The 16,370-nt window shown below is 30.3% G+C and overlaps 1 protein-coding gene across 1 annotated transcript in view; it reads right to left on the bottom strand.

Moving 5' to 3' along the window:
- Positions 1–1,218: 1,218 nt before the first annotated feature.
- LOC108693031 (hemicentin-1) overlaps positions 1,219–16,370 on the bottom strand; it is a 124,508-nt gene continuing 109,356 nt past the window's right edge. The window contains exons 2-5 of the mRNA XM_018201671.1: positions 11,341–11,510; positions 4,884–5,094; positions 4,238–4,349; positions 1,219–1,405 (exon numbers count right to left, since the gene is read on the bottom strand). Coding sequence (XP_018057160.1) covers positions 1,219–1,405; positions 4,238–4,349; positions 4,884–5,094; positions 11,341–11,510 — 680 coding nt within the window. The remainder of the gene's footprint in view (positions 1,406–4,237; positions 4,350–4,883; positions 5,095–11,340; positions 11,511–16,370) is intronic.

Genomic DNA, 16,370 nt, shown 5'->3' on the forward strand with positions numbered 1-16,370 from the left:
ATCATTTTGATACTTTGAAATTAATTAGTATCTTTTAAATATAAATTAAATGAGTGAGACTCAGTGTTAATAATTGTGTTATAGATTTTGATGTCAGCTTTGAACGATTATTAAATGCCGATTATATAACGCAAATATTGTTGTCGAACCCACGTGTTGAAGATAATATAAAAATTGTATTCTCTTTAAATTTTCAATATGATTTGTATTATACGCGCGATTTAGAAATTGTTCTAAAAAAATATTCAAGACTTTTAAAATACGTAAAGCAAAAATAAATCTGTATGCTGCAATCGAGCGAGTTAAAAGAAAATCAATGGCGCGCACTCGAGCGATTTAATTTTTCTTCTGGAGATTCTGTTGCTTTTTCTTATTTGGAACTGCAGAAAATTTTACCTTATTTTGCCAATTCTGCAAACGTCAGGATCAAACGTTTTAAACTTTTTCGCTGTGTATGCATATAAATATATATATGCGGAAAACTATTTTCTGCGATCGCACATTGTTTATATAAATGCAATTGAATTGAAATTGTTTCTCTTTAATATCCCTCAAACGGACTAGAACTTCCTTTATAGTAATACTTGAAATGAAACATTTCGTCGGAAACTTGATTAAAACTAATAGAAACTTGTTGAAATTAATTAATTGATTTTATGCTTTTGCATTTCGGGCAAAGTTTACGAGAAGCTTCGTAAAATTTAATAGTAAATAGCGTATTTAACTATATTCTACTCTTTCGTATCTCAATGTATATGCAACGGAGTTGCAAGTAAATTAAAATAAATTATAAAATTATATTCATTAATTAAAAAAGCAATTGTGATGGCAACAATTTACGATCTTTCCGCAGATTTATATGTTCAAAGCGTTTGATTCCGAAAAAGATACAATTTGCCGAAAATCCACGCGGTGAGCGAACAATATAAAAACCTTTTTGTAGCGACACGTTGACAAAGGTAGATATCGCTTTGTATTTGAATGTATCTCTCTCGGGCAATTTTAACGTATACAGCACATTTTTATCCGCGCTGACATATTTACATGTGTTTGAAATTTTATTTAAAATGTCGAGAATGTCGAAACCATCAAAAAGACTACCGCGTGGAAAGTCAATATTTTGTCGATATTATCGTGAGAAAGATATACGAAGACATATTGCGACATTTCGGCAGATAATATTGAAGATTTTCGGTGATGTATGATTTCACTCGCGACTCACCCACCATTGAGCACGTGGACAAGAACGCTAGCTGACTCGGCTGTGGATGGCGCACAGGTGTAATTGCCGGAATCGGCTGGCAGCGCTCTGCTGATCAGAAGACGTGACGTTCGCGTTTGCTTTTCTGTCACAACACTAATGCCCCCGCGTTGGCTGTAGTTTATCACGTTATCGCCTTTGTACCTGAAAAATTACCCTGGTCAACACGATTTCGATAACATTGGTAAAACCTATCTACATTTTGTGTTTCTCTGTTGATTTTGAATTTTCATGTCTGATATTTAAAATTATACCAAGCTTTTTTTAATGTAAACGAAAGCACTTGTTTTTGAAAATCTAAATGTCTAAATATCTCTTCCCGTAAATTATTGTACAAATGCACCAAATCAATTTTGTTATGTATTCGTTTCGTTACATGAAATCACAAAATAGATCATTTGCAAAAACGAAAGCTTACGACTTAAAAGTTTATATCTTTGTTATTTTATTAACTTAGCGACCGCTTAATTTATATTCTAATCATATTTATATGACATAAAGGATTTGTAATTTTTATTTTCTTATTTAGAAAAGAAGTAGTAATGTAGATATAATGGCTCTTAATATCTCTGTTTAGGTTATTTAAGTGAATTCCTCCTCTTGTTTACTTATGGAATTATTTATTTAATAGTTCGCTGTTACACCATGATGCTAACGCTAATATTTTACTACACAATAGCATTTATTATAACGAATTTTTACTTTCAAACATTACGAAACGTTTTTAATATTTTTACATTTTAATTATACATAATTCCTCATTCTTCTTAAATATACTATTATCATGCATATGTGTATATTTAAGTGCATTATTTGTTATTTAACATTTTATTTGGCTGTACAAAATTTCAAGTTATGCAAAGTTAAATAATAGCATGACATTTTGCTAATAGCTCGCTAAGCATGCTTACTTCTGACAAGTTCTTTTCGAGATTTTTATACAATAATTTAAAATAAAATCAAAATACAATAATTATTCCATGAATATTTCCAATTGATTGTAGCTCTATTATTAATCAGTTTATGTACTAGATTTTTGGTAGTAAACAGCCTGTATGCGAAAGAAGTTATGTGTACGTATATATATTTTATTATTTATTAATTATTATTATTTAACCTTTATATTTTATTTTTTATTAATTTAATAAAAAATGTGTTTTTAAGCAGTGTTTTTTAAGCAAAATCAATTTTTTAAATTTTTGTGGAAGACCACATTATTACCTCTGTTTCTCTTCAAATCATTATACCTGCCACTTTTTTATAAATAGATTCATAAGTAATATATTTTTGTAACTTTAGTCTAGAATCTATTAAACATTTTAACGAACATAATGGATTAAATTTTAAATTTAAATATTAATTATTAACAAAAGTAATTGTAAAAAACCTGAATAGCGTGCCATAATATTATCTTCTTTTCTATTTAAATTACGTATCTGTTTAGCTTCGAGGTGTCTCTTGATTCATATTATGAGTTAATAGGGAGAGAAGGAAGTTTTATACACGCACGCACGCACGCACGCATGCATATACACACAAATATTATATTAATATTTCAATAGTGTTTAATTTCTTATTAATAATATGTATTGTAGTATTATTTTTGATATTTATTATAATATTGTATTATTATTGTATTTAAAACATTTCTTATATCACGAAAGGTACCCGAAATGTCCGGTTTTCGATGTCAGATCCGTTTATGTTAATAAATTATAAATTTCAATAACATTATTTTGTTTGTTTTAATTTATGACCTTGTTCGTTATATTATTGTAGTTTATATTTCGGTTGTCAAATTGGAAATAAAAATAATAATTGAATTTATATGTGCTGTATATGTTGTTATACATGGAAAATAAAGCTGCTATTTCTAAAAATAATATTCTAATAAATATTGTAGTAACATAATAAAAAATAAAAAATAAAGCAAATATAGAAAATACAGCAGATATTTGTATTTAATGCTTTCTGTTAATGCATAGATATTCGTTTAAATAACATAATTTTATATCAAATTTTAAATAGTAACAATTTATATATTTTGTTATATTTGTTATAATTTCGCTATAATATCTTAAAAATGTACTCTTGAACAATAAAGAATTTTACACATACTTAATCCTGTTTCCATGTTTACATTTTTTGAAATCTTGTGAAATATAGACGGTTCACTTGATGCTATGAATGCTTTGAAGCATTTTTTGATTGGTCAATTAAAATTCTTCCTTCCGATTAATCAATCAAAAGTTTCGAAGCATTTGTAGCGTCAAGTGAACCGCATCCATGATAAGAATAAAAAGGATGACAAATTGTACATTAATGAAAGGATTAAAAATGACGTCATGATAAAAATGAAAAAAAAGTAAGAAAAAAGTTATACGTGCTAAAGTTTTTATTTATTTTTGTACTCAGTAAGCAAAAACAACATCATTTATACTTAAAACCTACTTTATTCTATGTTCCCCAAAAAAGGTAATTTATGTTAATAAAAGAATTTTTTTATTTCTTATTCAGTGTTATCGAGAATCTGAAAAATATTAATAAACAGAGAGCAATTGTAAAATAAAATCTATTAAACAATTGTTAAATATCTTTATTAAATTATTAAATAAAATATACGAATAAATTATATGTGCGAATGTAAGTATTTATATGCGAATGTAAAAACACAAGAGAATTTCCAAATTAGCATATTAGTAATCTATAAATTTTAAAAATCATTAAGATCACAAACAATTAAGGATCATGTAAGATTTATAAATTTTAAAGATCATCGTCTCCAGGAATTAACTTCAACGGAGATTCACTTCATTGGAGATTCGTTTTACGGGCATTGAAATTTTTCAGTAAAACAGATTCTACTGAATGGAGGTCACTGTAGATTTGGATTTCGCGAAAACATTCGGCTGTATCGAAATACATGTGGAACAAATTCAATCCGCACTATCGTCAAGGGAGAACGCTGAAACTCACCAATAGATGAAGGATGGTGGTTCCGGCGTTTGCAGTACGATACAGGTCAGATTGATGTCGCTTCCGCTTTTGATGTAGAGCTCCGAATTGCCGTTGATCTTTGCCTTCGAGACTGCACATGAGGACGGAACAAAGTTAAAGTGGTTTTTAGCCATAGAGCGCAAGCGGGTAGTCGAGTAAAGCCTGGACTAAGAAGTATGATCGCAATTTCGTTTAAACCGCCGCAAAGCTGCAATTAACTCATGTCGAACCGTTCGAAACTATCCATTTAAAAATTCACTTAAGAAACAAACGGCTTTTAGAAAGTGTGTTATTGAACACAGCTGGGAATTTGTAATCACGCGCGCTTAAAACACAATCCTTAAATGTTCATTCTTATGCTGATTTTTGTTTATTTCAATTAATGAAAATCGCAAATCTAAATCTATCATCTTTTCACTTATAAAATTTATTACTATTTTTAAATTATTCCATCATAATTTACTTTTGATTATAATTCCAATTATTCGATTATAATTTACTTCTATAATTTTTTATTTCCTTCTAATGCTTGAGATTATTTAATCAAAATCTTGAACTCAGAATTTGTTTGTATATCGATTGAATTTTATTTGTCATAAATAAAAAGAGAGATATGCATACGTACCTACTACACTCAAATTGAAAGCTTGACTAATTTTGGGCTCCGTCGAGACCTGGCATTCATAGATTCCGCTATCTCGCACTTGCGGTGAACTGATTTTCAGGGTCCACTCATCGCTGCCATCGCTGTGCAACGATTGAAAACGTTGATCGTTCGTGTATGTTAGGATGCCGACAGTGAGGATATGCAAATCTCGCTGCCTGATCCATGAGACCTGCGCAAACAAGAGACCCGCTATTATAACAACAAAATACATCAAATTGAACATTCAATCGAAAAATTCGACTCGTTATGCCGCATAAATTTTGTGTCATGACTTCTAATGCATTTCGCACATTCTCGAAAATATCACAATGTAAAAAGTAAAGTGAGAAAAGTCGCAAAATTATATTTCCTAAAAGATACTACGATTTTTAATTCTCCGAAGCCAAAATTTGTAATACAATTACTGACATTAGATCTGTAAGACTCATTTAATTTATATCTATTAATTAACACCAATTAATTTCAAAGAACTAAAATGACATAATGCTGTTATTTTCCTGAAAAATTTAAATTTCGTCCAGGAAGAAATCTAATTTTTTCCAGATTTTTTTCTAGAAATGAATCTGTCCCTTAGAACAATTGTTTTTCAATTTTTTTTTTTCATTTCTTTTTACTCTAATTTAACTTCTTTTTAAAAATCTCCATTTATAATTATCAAAATAAAATGGAGTATATTTTTAAATAATAATATTACATAAATATAGGAAAAAATGTAGCTACATTAATATTATCTGCAATGACATACATTGCCAACTGCAGAATCACTCGATTAGGTTAATTCTAACGATAGTACATAACACATTATTTGTATTAGGGATACTATAACATTTAAAAGATTTTAACTAGCTCTTAATATATAATAATTGAAAGTATAATTTTAGGTAAAGAAGAATATTCTTGTCCATTAAAAGTTCTCTCAAATATACGTGGGAAAGAATATTTTTTCATTATTTCCCGGTTTTTTCTTGTCTTACAACACTTACTATACAACACTGTCTTACAAATACAACTCGTAGATATAACTCGTAAAAAAGACTAAATACTAATAATACAATAAGTACATTCTAATAAAAATAATTCAAAAAAGAATGTGCGTGTAAAAAAGAGAAGATTTCGTTTGTCTACAAATTGATTACTTACAGTATACTTATTACTATTACAGTATACTTATATCACATTTGTCGCATTCGTTTGCGCACAAAGATTATTGCAAATAGATTGCCTTATACCCACACTAACGATTATAGATTGCATCTGCGTTTACGTTTCTTAATCAGTCAGAAAAAACTACTAACTAGCAGTTTCTTTAAAATTGATCAAGAGACGCGATCGCAAATCATTAATGTGATGCATTATTGTGCATAAATATAAAATTAAGAATTAAAGGTATGTTTGCACACATATTATTTATATTATTTGTATTACACACTTATTATTGTTGTAAATTAGAAAGTGTTCGTGGGATTTTTTAAAATTAAAAACAGAAAATAATCATTATTAGATCACCAGATCCAGGGAAAGTTATGAAAATCAGGATTTATTGTTTATTATTGAAATAGATATATTAGTGTTTTTTAAGCTTTAAACTCTTGAAATAAAATTAATTGCATATTTATGTCTTGAAAGACGAATAATTGTAGAGAATATAATTTTTTGTTCATATAATGTACAGATTGTCTTGTTTGAATACCACAGGCAAATATTTTGAAACATATGGAAGATATGAAAAGTTCCGATGGAAGTTGTACAATTTGAAAGAGAACAAATAAAATGATAAAATTAATTTAAGAAAAATGAAATTTTCAAAGTCGTATCAAGAAATGACCGTCATTTCTTAAAATGAAATTTTATATATTATATATATTATATATATTATCAATATTTTAATATAAAATGATTTCCTAATTATTTTGTACCTAATTAAAATAAAGGATGCACCGGATATTAGGGAAATATCAGTTATTCGGTATTAACCGGTATTTTTTTACTAATTTTTAATGATATCTAGTCGAAGAGCCGGATATTATTAGTATCCGGTAATAAATCCAGCTGAAATTTTATATTGAAAGTTTACGTTATTAAAATGCAGAATTTTATCCTTTTCAGTTGAACTTGCACAGTTCATTCCTTTCCTTTTTTTTTCCACATTGGGAAGATAAAAAAAATTGTTATCGCTATTTTTCTCTTGCTTTCCTTTTTTTTGTAAGCCTTGTTTCAGATATCAGACCGGATATCCGGGGAAATATCTAGTATCCGATCGGATAATTGCTCTATCGAATATCTGACCAGATATCCGATATCCCGTATCTGACAATTTTATTCAGTGCATCCCTAATTAAAATAGAATTATCAAAATCAATAGTTTATGAAATATTTTATATTTCATATAAAAAATGTGTTAGAATAAAGTGTAAAATATCTCATATGCCATTCATTTTTTTAATAATTTTGCTGTAATATTTTTATATGCAGAATAATTAGAAAAATATATTATATTAAAAATTATATAATTTCATTTAAAAAAATGGCTTAATAAGGGACTTTAAAAAATTGATTTTAAAAAATTAATTTTAAAAGTCATATTAAGTTAACGCCAGTTTTTTTAAATGGAATTATATAAGTTTTAACATATGTTCTTCTCATTATTCTGCATATAAAAGTATTAAAGCGAAATTATCAAAAAATGAATAGTTCCACTAGAAAATAGAATAAGTTTATCATATTATTTTTCCATATAACTTTTTTAAACCATATAAGTTTTAATAACAAAAAAGTTGTAACATTTTCTACATTTTTTATATTTTTTGAATATTTGTCTAATATTTAAATAGAGCATTTAAAATGGGATATATCATGATAAATCAAAAAATATTCTCTATATTTATTATCTTTCAGCACATAAATATGTAATTAATTTTATCTTAAAGAGTTTTATTTTATATAGCTTAAAAATTCATTTCAATAATTTATAATAAATCTTGATTTTTATAACTTTTTTAGAATTTGATAAATAAATAATTGATACTTTCTGTTTTTAGAGGATCCCACGAAGATTTTATAATGATTAATTTATATTCTGTATCTAAACAAAAAAATGACCTTTTTCACATCCTCTTTTGCTGTATGATGTAATATAAAGAAAATTAAATTGTTTGATATTTTTAACAAAAAGATTTGTAATTGAGCTTTGAAAGATTAAAGCCTAAAATATTGACGTCGAAATTTTTTTCGGATTAATTTTCGAATGGCATCACGTACACGCGAATGCGATCAAATTACGTATGCGCAAAAAAGAAAAATCTCTGATTGACACCCGACTGTCGCGCGACGATCTGTCACCGGTGCAAAATCAAGGCTTAGGCGAAGCGCAATCGCGACGGTCGTGCTGATTCTACGATCGCAAACATAAACGTTCAGATGTGCGTGCGGCGCGTTATTGAGGGCCGATGGTGTGGCTGTGAATGGCGGAAGCAGGGAGCTAAAAGCAGGGGTGATCCGCAGAGGCAAGGGGATAGGGTGCGAGAGAAATTTGATTTATCGGCGATTACGATCGGTGATTGGACTCTGACGGGTTCCTGGTGCGTCATGCGGTGATGCATGAGCAACGGCCGATAACGCGTAATGTCACCGTGCGCCCGGATGACCTATGCGCCTACCCGCGAAATTACTTTGCATTAGGACCGCGAGTGATGAATACCGGGTTAAACAGCGGCTCGAGCGGCCCGCTAATCCACTAAACCGTCCCAAAAATTGACGTCGCGACTATGTGTTTAGTACACACAATGCTCCTTTTATAACATGGAATCTTTTATAACATCACTTTAATCACTTCATATGACCAAACAATAACAGAATGTGAATTAAGCAGACAGCGGAATATAAAAGTAATTTATTAAAAAAAAAAAAAAGAAAGTAAAGTGAAAAAGAAAATCTGCAAAGAAATATAATTTATTTTTTTTGTAAAAATATATGTTTTTGTTTTCTCAATAGTATAACATCAAAGAGATTTCTATACACAAAGAGTTAATTTTCTACAGCACAATTAGATTGTATAACTATTTAACAAATATCAGTTAAATATTCAACTTTCTGATTTTTCGCTAAAAATAATGTTTCACAATGTGAATCATAATTGGAAGTATTTCGATGTTAATGAGATCATTAATATACCATCGTAATTTTCTAAATTTACGCAAGAAAAAGTATATGTACGTTGAACCGTGAAGAATTATACTTGCCCCGCAAGTTCACAGGCAGAAATAAGAAGAAAGAAAAAACATGGAAAAGAGTTACAAAAGCTTTGGCGCGCGAAGATGTGAACTAGGTTACTCTATATACTCGTATATATAAACGTACGATGTCGCGTGGGTAAATGAGGAATGAACTCGTATACGAATTGCAGGTCGCGCGAGTGCATTAGCAAAGAGAGCCGGCAAAGTTTGTCGAGGAAACGATCGTGGATTAATGCCTTGCCGACGCTGTAACTGCGAATTTATTTGACTTCGAATTGCGTGATTCCGATCGTTGAGATTTCCACGTACGCAAAATTTATCAATGCCAGGCGGAGTGTTCACGCGAAAGGGCAGAATAGAATTTGAAAAATACGCTTCGCAAGAAATAATAACATAATTGGAAATTTTGCGATAATTAAACGCGAGTGTACGCGACTTAATTTTGCAGTGACAAATTTCGCGATTTCGCTCTCTCTCTCTCTCTCTCTCTCTCTCTCTCTCTCTCTCCCTCTCTCTCTCTCTCTCTCTCTCTCTCTCTCTCTCTCTCTCTCTCTCTCTCTCTCCATTGAATCTCCACGTAATAACAAAATTTAATCGCGAAAATTTGTTGACGCATAATCGAACGTTAAAACGTCCATCGAGCTTTGCATAATTCACATAATAAGAAGATTAATCGGTTAATTGATTTTTTTCTTCGAAAAATACGAGCGACAATGCTGCGAGATTATTGACTATCGCAGGTTCCAGCGAAATAATCCCGCAATATTTTTCGCATTCTGTATCTATTCTCGTCTTGTACGTTCTGTCTTTAATCTTCCCGATGGGTAAGTTCGTTAAAATCGTGCTTGGTTTGGATTACTGAAGAAATGAGTAATATTGACGTATATCGTTGCAACGACGGTACGTTAACTAAAGCGAATCCTTAAATAATTTTTAGAAAATCAAAAAAATAGTAATTTTTTCTTCGCTATAAAAACAAAAAAAAAAAATAAACAGACACAAACAAAAATTCTCAAAGTGAGGAAAGATTTAAAATACATGATATAAAAATACTTCTGAGAGACTCATTTGCAATTGATAAATGCAGTATTGAATGATACGAAATATAAATGTCTCTATGCGAAAGAATGATTTTATTGCATTTAGAAACTTCATTCGGATGCATTCAAGTATCATTTTATCTTTGTTTAATATTGGTGAAATAGTAAGAATAAAATAATACAACCTGAATTCTCGGACATATCTCTGCACTGACAGAAATGATTTTGTTATAGAAATAAATCAAGAGAAAGCAAATGTGATATTTGTTTAAAAAAAATGATTGATTTGTTACGATTGCAAATTAATTTGTCAATGTAACAAATAATCAATAGTATCGCTAGCAAATAAGAGGCTTACACACACACACACACACACACACACACACACACACACACACACACACACACACACACACATATAAAAGTCGTAGACGATTGCAGGATCTCAAATCACAAGAAATTGACCAATTCTAGTCAAGTATTCTCTTTATATTTGACTGTGCTTGGTCGATTTCCTACGAATTAAGACTCCACGGTCATCTACGAATTCTATGTAAACGAACCTAAAGTCTATCCAAAAGATAGGTTCTATATATAGTTTGCTTCTGTTACTAATAATTGGTTGATATAGCAGACTAGCAGCAATCACAACAACAAAATTTGTTGTCACATATTTACCGATCACCGGTTAAAAGTACTGGCTTGCTAAATTAACAAAATTTTTTCTCTCAATGTGAAGTATCTAAGAATTCTAGATAAGTACGTTCTAAACATAAATATTGGACCATCAAAATAATTGTGTAGAAGGCTAGTTGCTAGAGTGAAAGCTTTTACAACTCATCATGTTTTAAAATATAATCCTATACATAATAGTTGAGAATATAATCTTTAATATTTCTATTGAGATAATTATATAATTTTAATGGTCCAATAAAATTATTTTTTCTGTATTTAGCTTTATTTTAGATGTTTTTAGCACAAAATTTTTTTTATGTATAAAACGAGAATAATCTTCGAAATCAGAATCGCGATATTTAACGGACTCGCGCATGATCTTAATCTATACTCGCGAAATACAACATTCTCAAACACGAGAGTGTTATTACAATGACTGGGTTCTTGATAAGGAAACTTGGGACTTACCGCACGATCGCCAAGATTGCGCACCCTGCAGTGCAGGTAAGCGGATTGCCCGACGGTGGTTGTGGTCTCCCTCTTTGTCGTGTTGTCGAAGTAAGGCTGACTAAAGGGTTGTTCCCAGTAAGAGGACGGATGGTGCTCCACTACAGATCTTCCGTTCTTGGCCGCGCATTCTGTCACAAACAATAAGACTCGTTAATGGGATTTATTTATTGACACATTCTAGTAAAAATTTTGATGCGAAATATATTGGAATTTAAATAAATCTATGAAACTTTAAAAATTCTGAATAATTAAAGTTCTTAAAATCCGAGAATAGCGGAATTTTCCAACAATAGCGAAATTAATTAAATTAATCGGTACCCCGCGATAACATCAAATTAATAGTGAATTTGGTTGGATGCACTCAGTGCGCACTGGTGTGCATTAAAACTGTCAAATTCAAATTCATATAAAAATATATATTTAATATAAATATAAAAATATAGATTAAACTTTGAAATCTTTTATATCTTTATGCGCTGTTAAGTAAAATTTATATTTTATAATTTAAACTATTTGCATTTTACTTTTACACAGATTAAAATACTGTATAACGATATGCACTTAATCCATCAATATACACAATAGTGCATCCAACCGAATTCGCTAAAGTAATAAATAAAAAGAGAATTCATATTATACCCGAGCGTTCGGTCAGCGCAAATTAGAAATCATCAAAATACGTAATTGGAAACGGATAGCTTAATGACATATCGATAATTGCTGGGAACTCACGCAAATCGGATTGCGGCGCGACAATGCGATAAATTATGCGTTAACTGGCGAGACAGAATGTACAAAACGGGATTTCAAGCTGATCGAAACACGTAATGTGATTAACTCTACATATAAAATCTCGGTCACGTCGTGCTCTTTCATAAGGAAATCGATTCTTTCCGCTCAATGATCCCATTACCGGGCAGCTTCTGCCAAGCTTATCCGGTTTGAAGCGAAATGAACTCGTCGCGACGAATACAGAAATTCAAATCTGAAACCGAGACGTCGTTCGTAGTGGACGAATGCATGAACTCTCTGGTAGAGCTCCCTTCGGGAGTCCTACCTCGAAAATTCCTAGCGTATTACGCAAAAGCGAGTTCCCTATGAGGTCTCAAATGGAATGAAAATCTGATCTATGCCTAGAAATTGCGTAATTTACAGGCAGAGCGATCGAAATTCGTTCGTTAAGTGAAGTTATGCACATATACATAAAACAGTACTTACTGCCCGAATGTTTTCTAATATGAATTTTATTACTTTTTACGAAGAGCATAAGAGATCTCGATGCATAATAAAAAAAAAAACATTTTGCACTTTCATTAAAACGATCCTTATTAAAATTTTTGTGTTCTTAATATATATATCCAAATGTTAATTTAACATAATATCATTACGTTATTTTAAATTGATATTTAACATTTTTTATTGTTAAAGTAATACAATTTATTAGGTAAGTAAATAAATAACATAAAAAAATGTAGTTTTAAATTCTAAGACTAAATGAATAAAATGTGTGTTGATTTAATATATTATAAATGTTACTTTTACTGAAGAAATATGTTCTGTACAACTTACATATATTTTGTAAAAAAGTACAGATATTCTGTCTTATTTTCATTTTATAATAGTAAATAGTTAAATCTACAAATTGCATATGTTGAATATCACAGAGGCATCGCCTAAACTAAAAATATAAAAATAGCTTCTAATTTCAGTTAAATTTAACATCATGAATATGTCAATTTAACATAAAATTTGTTTTTAAATTGTGTCAAAGTATCACGCTTCTTGTGTTAATTTCTTGTATAATATTTGTGTTACTTTCGAATATATTCATCTTATTAAATTAACAAAAATTTAGATGGACTGTTTTGGGACATGTGGAATGTATTAAATTTAACACAAAATTTTTTACTGTGTGGATATGAATAACTTTATCGACAATGGAAATACTACAGTGGTAAAGGATAATGATAAAAATAAAAACATAAAAATGGAAAGGAATAATAATAAAATAAAACTTATTGTGGTGTACCAAGATCGTTGTCTCATTAAAGATACTTAATAGACATTGAGAAGGACTTTTTCAGTTTTCTTTTAGATGCTGTTTTTCAAAGTAACGATCTGCTGGTGTGGCGTAAAATTCATGCAACAGTCTCTCATCAATTTTTTCAACCCGCGTCCTCATCTCTCTCCAACCGCTCGCCTCACTGATTACTTTATTCTAAGAAAACGATACTCTGGTGGCTACATAAAACCTTCCGAGAAAGCCTTTACGTGCGTTATAAGAGGAGCAGAATGAAAAAATTTATGGAAGGATACTGCCAAAGAATCTTTATTCCCATGTTGATCCTCCATAAACAATATCTTGCCAGCGCGAAATAACGAAAGCTTCAATTGACAATCAAGTTTTATTGTGTTTAAATATATTATTATGTAAGTTTAAATATACTGCTACATAATATACTTAAATAAAATAAAAAATAAGTTTTATTTATTACTCCCTTATTTCAAAAGTGATTCAATTAAAAAATTTTAATCGTTCAAAAAAAAGAGGAAACTATTTTTCAGCTTGATAGAAAATTATTTATTAATCAAATAATATCTATTAATCAGTAAAAAGAATATATTCTTAGTATGATCAAAATTCATTTTTGGCATTTTTATTTCACTTTTTAAAAAAATCACCTTTTTTGATATGACAGTTTCAACGACTTTTTTTTTAAACCATCCTTTTTGAATTTTAACAATTTTGATGATTATTTATAAAAATAAGTTTACTTTTGAAAATTGATAATGTTTATTTAACTCATTCGCGGTAATAATTCGAAAATCGCATTTCTTAAGCTGTATTCTGAAGCACATAATTGGAAAGTATCAATACAAGATGAATATGTTAGGATGTAATATAAATATTATGTAAGAAAATTAACATAAAAAATGTAATACCAACACAATTTGTAATATATTTAACATATTTTTTAAATAAAATTAATATATAATATTTATAGTATATTAAATTAACAAGTATTTTGTTTATTCATTCTATAATTTATATTTTGAAATACATTATCTTATATTATTTGTTTAGGTACTTATAAATATATAAATTATGTTGTTTTGACAACAATTGTTGTTTTGTATTAACAATAAGAAATTTGAATATTAATTTAATACAAAATGCTCAAATAAGAATTACATACATTATTTCGGATATATTATAAATTTAAGCCACAATTTTAACAATGATATGAGTGTATTTTAATTCAAATACGAAGTATTTTTTTGTGTATAGAATATGTGTATCAAAATGTAAAATAATACAAAATGTGTAGTAATATTTACAATAATACTTTACTCATTCCGTCATGGAAAATTTCGTTCCTTTCATTTGTTAATGCAACGATCGGTTTGTATGTTTTGCACGAACAATCAGTTGATACATCATTCAAATTAACAATCGTGAAATTCTTCGGCTTCAAAGCGAAATCCGTTCGGAAATCCCTAACCGCAGAGCCGAATCGTCGATATTCTGCTCGCTCAAAATACCACACAAAGTTCCACAATGCAACACAAAAAGCAGCCGATTCCAATCGTCGACTGTTAATCGGGTTTTTCGCGTTGCAACTTGGTACGACGAGTGTGGATGGCAAAAAAGGCTTAAAACTGCAGGACGGGTCAGGGCGAGTTCTGAAGGGATGAGTTTGTTAACCCCGACTGTGCTCTTTCTTCTCCGTTGAAAGTTCGTGGCAAAGGAACTCCAACGGGGCGAGCTTCAGGTGTTTGCTAATAGCTTACGGCACTGAAACCAATCATTCGTTGATGGCCGCCTTTCTCCACTCCCTGTTTGTTCGTGATATATTTATTCTCAGTCGCGTCAAAGCGCTCGGCTTTCATTTCCACCCATATTAACGCGAAATTTAAAAGAAATCCGACGATAACATTGCGAGTTTAGGTATTTTCGTGCACGCCAAACGTAGACCTGTTTCAATTAAAGTGTCCTACATTTCAAAAAAGATCAAACGTATGACATAAAGAAATTCAATTAAAAAATTTATATGGAATTATACTCACGGTTTACGTTGAGTAAGCTAAAAGTGTTTTCGATTAAACAATTACTGACAACAAATATTATGTTGTGATTGTCAAATTTAAGCACAGAATGTCTCAACGTGTACGTAAATGTAAAATAAATTAAAAATCTTTAGATAAACAATTTTCGTTTTAGTTTTGAAATACACTTTATCAACAGTATAATTAAATCGTAGAAATGAAGTTTCTCGGAACGTTTCTCTTTGATTTTCACCAAGATGAAATTCCTCGCTGAGTTACAACAAGGCGTAGTCTTTACGTCTCGAGCAGCAACCGAATTGCAAAAACTTGGGGTCTCCCAAAGTCATATCTCAACTATTTTCTCGTTACGCCGCCGCGCCGTCCCCTATGAAAGCAGCGAGCGAAGAAGAGAAACCTACGACAGAGCACGACGAAGACATACAAAGACAATGTTCAAAGGGTTCTCGAGCCTCTTGATCTTCCATTCGCGATGACTCGCGATCAATTTTCAAAGATTCTTAAAATATAGCGATATCACAATAATAAACTATTAAAAGTCAAATCATTACATTTACAGAAATGTTAATTATAGACAAAGAAATGAGAGGGAGAGAGAGAGAGAGAGAGAGAGAGAGAGAGAGAGAGAAAGAAGCAGATTCGTTTCTCAAGCAAACGTTCACTCAAATGCATTTGTTTTAGCTACTAGAAGCAATCCGTTTGAAGAGATTGCAAGACAAAGAACGCGGAGAATGTCATCGAAGCGTCTGCTTTTCGCGAGAGTAACGCAACACTTCTCGTTGAAATCCAAGTAGCTTATGTTTCCGGCTTCTCAGCTTGTTCAGTTGCGTGGAGAACTCGAACGAAACGATATGTCTTCGGATTCAGAGGATGTATTCCGTTGAGAGAGAGATAGAGATAAGATATACATATATATATATATA

Source organism: Atta colombica, unplaced genomic scaffold (assembly GCF_001594045.1).
Source record: "Atta colombica isolate Treedump-2 unplaced genomic scaffold, Acol1.0 scaffold84, whole genome shotgun sequence".
Classification (NCBI taxonomy): domain Eukaryota; kingdom Metazoa; phylum Arthropoda; class Insecta; order Hymenoptera; family Formicidae; genus Atta; species Atta colombica.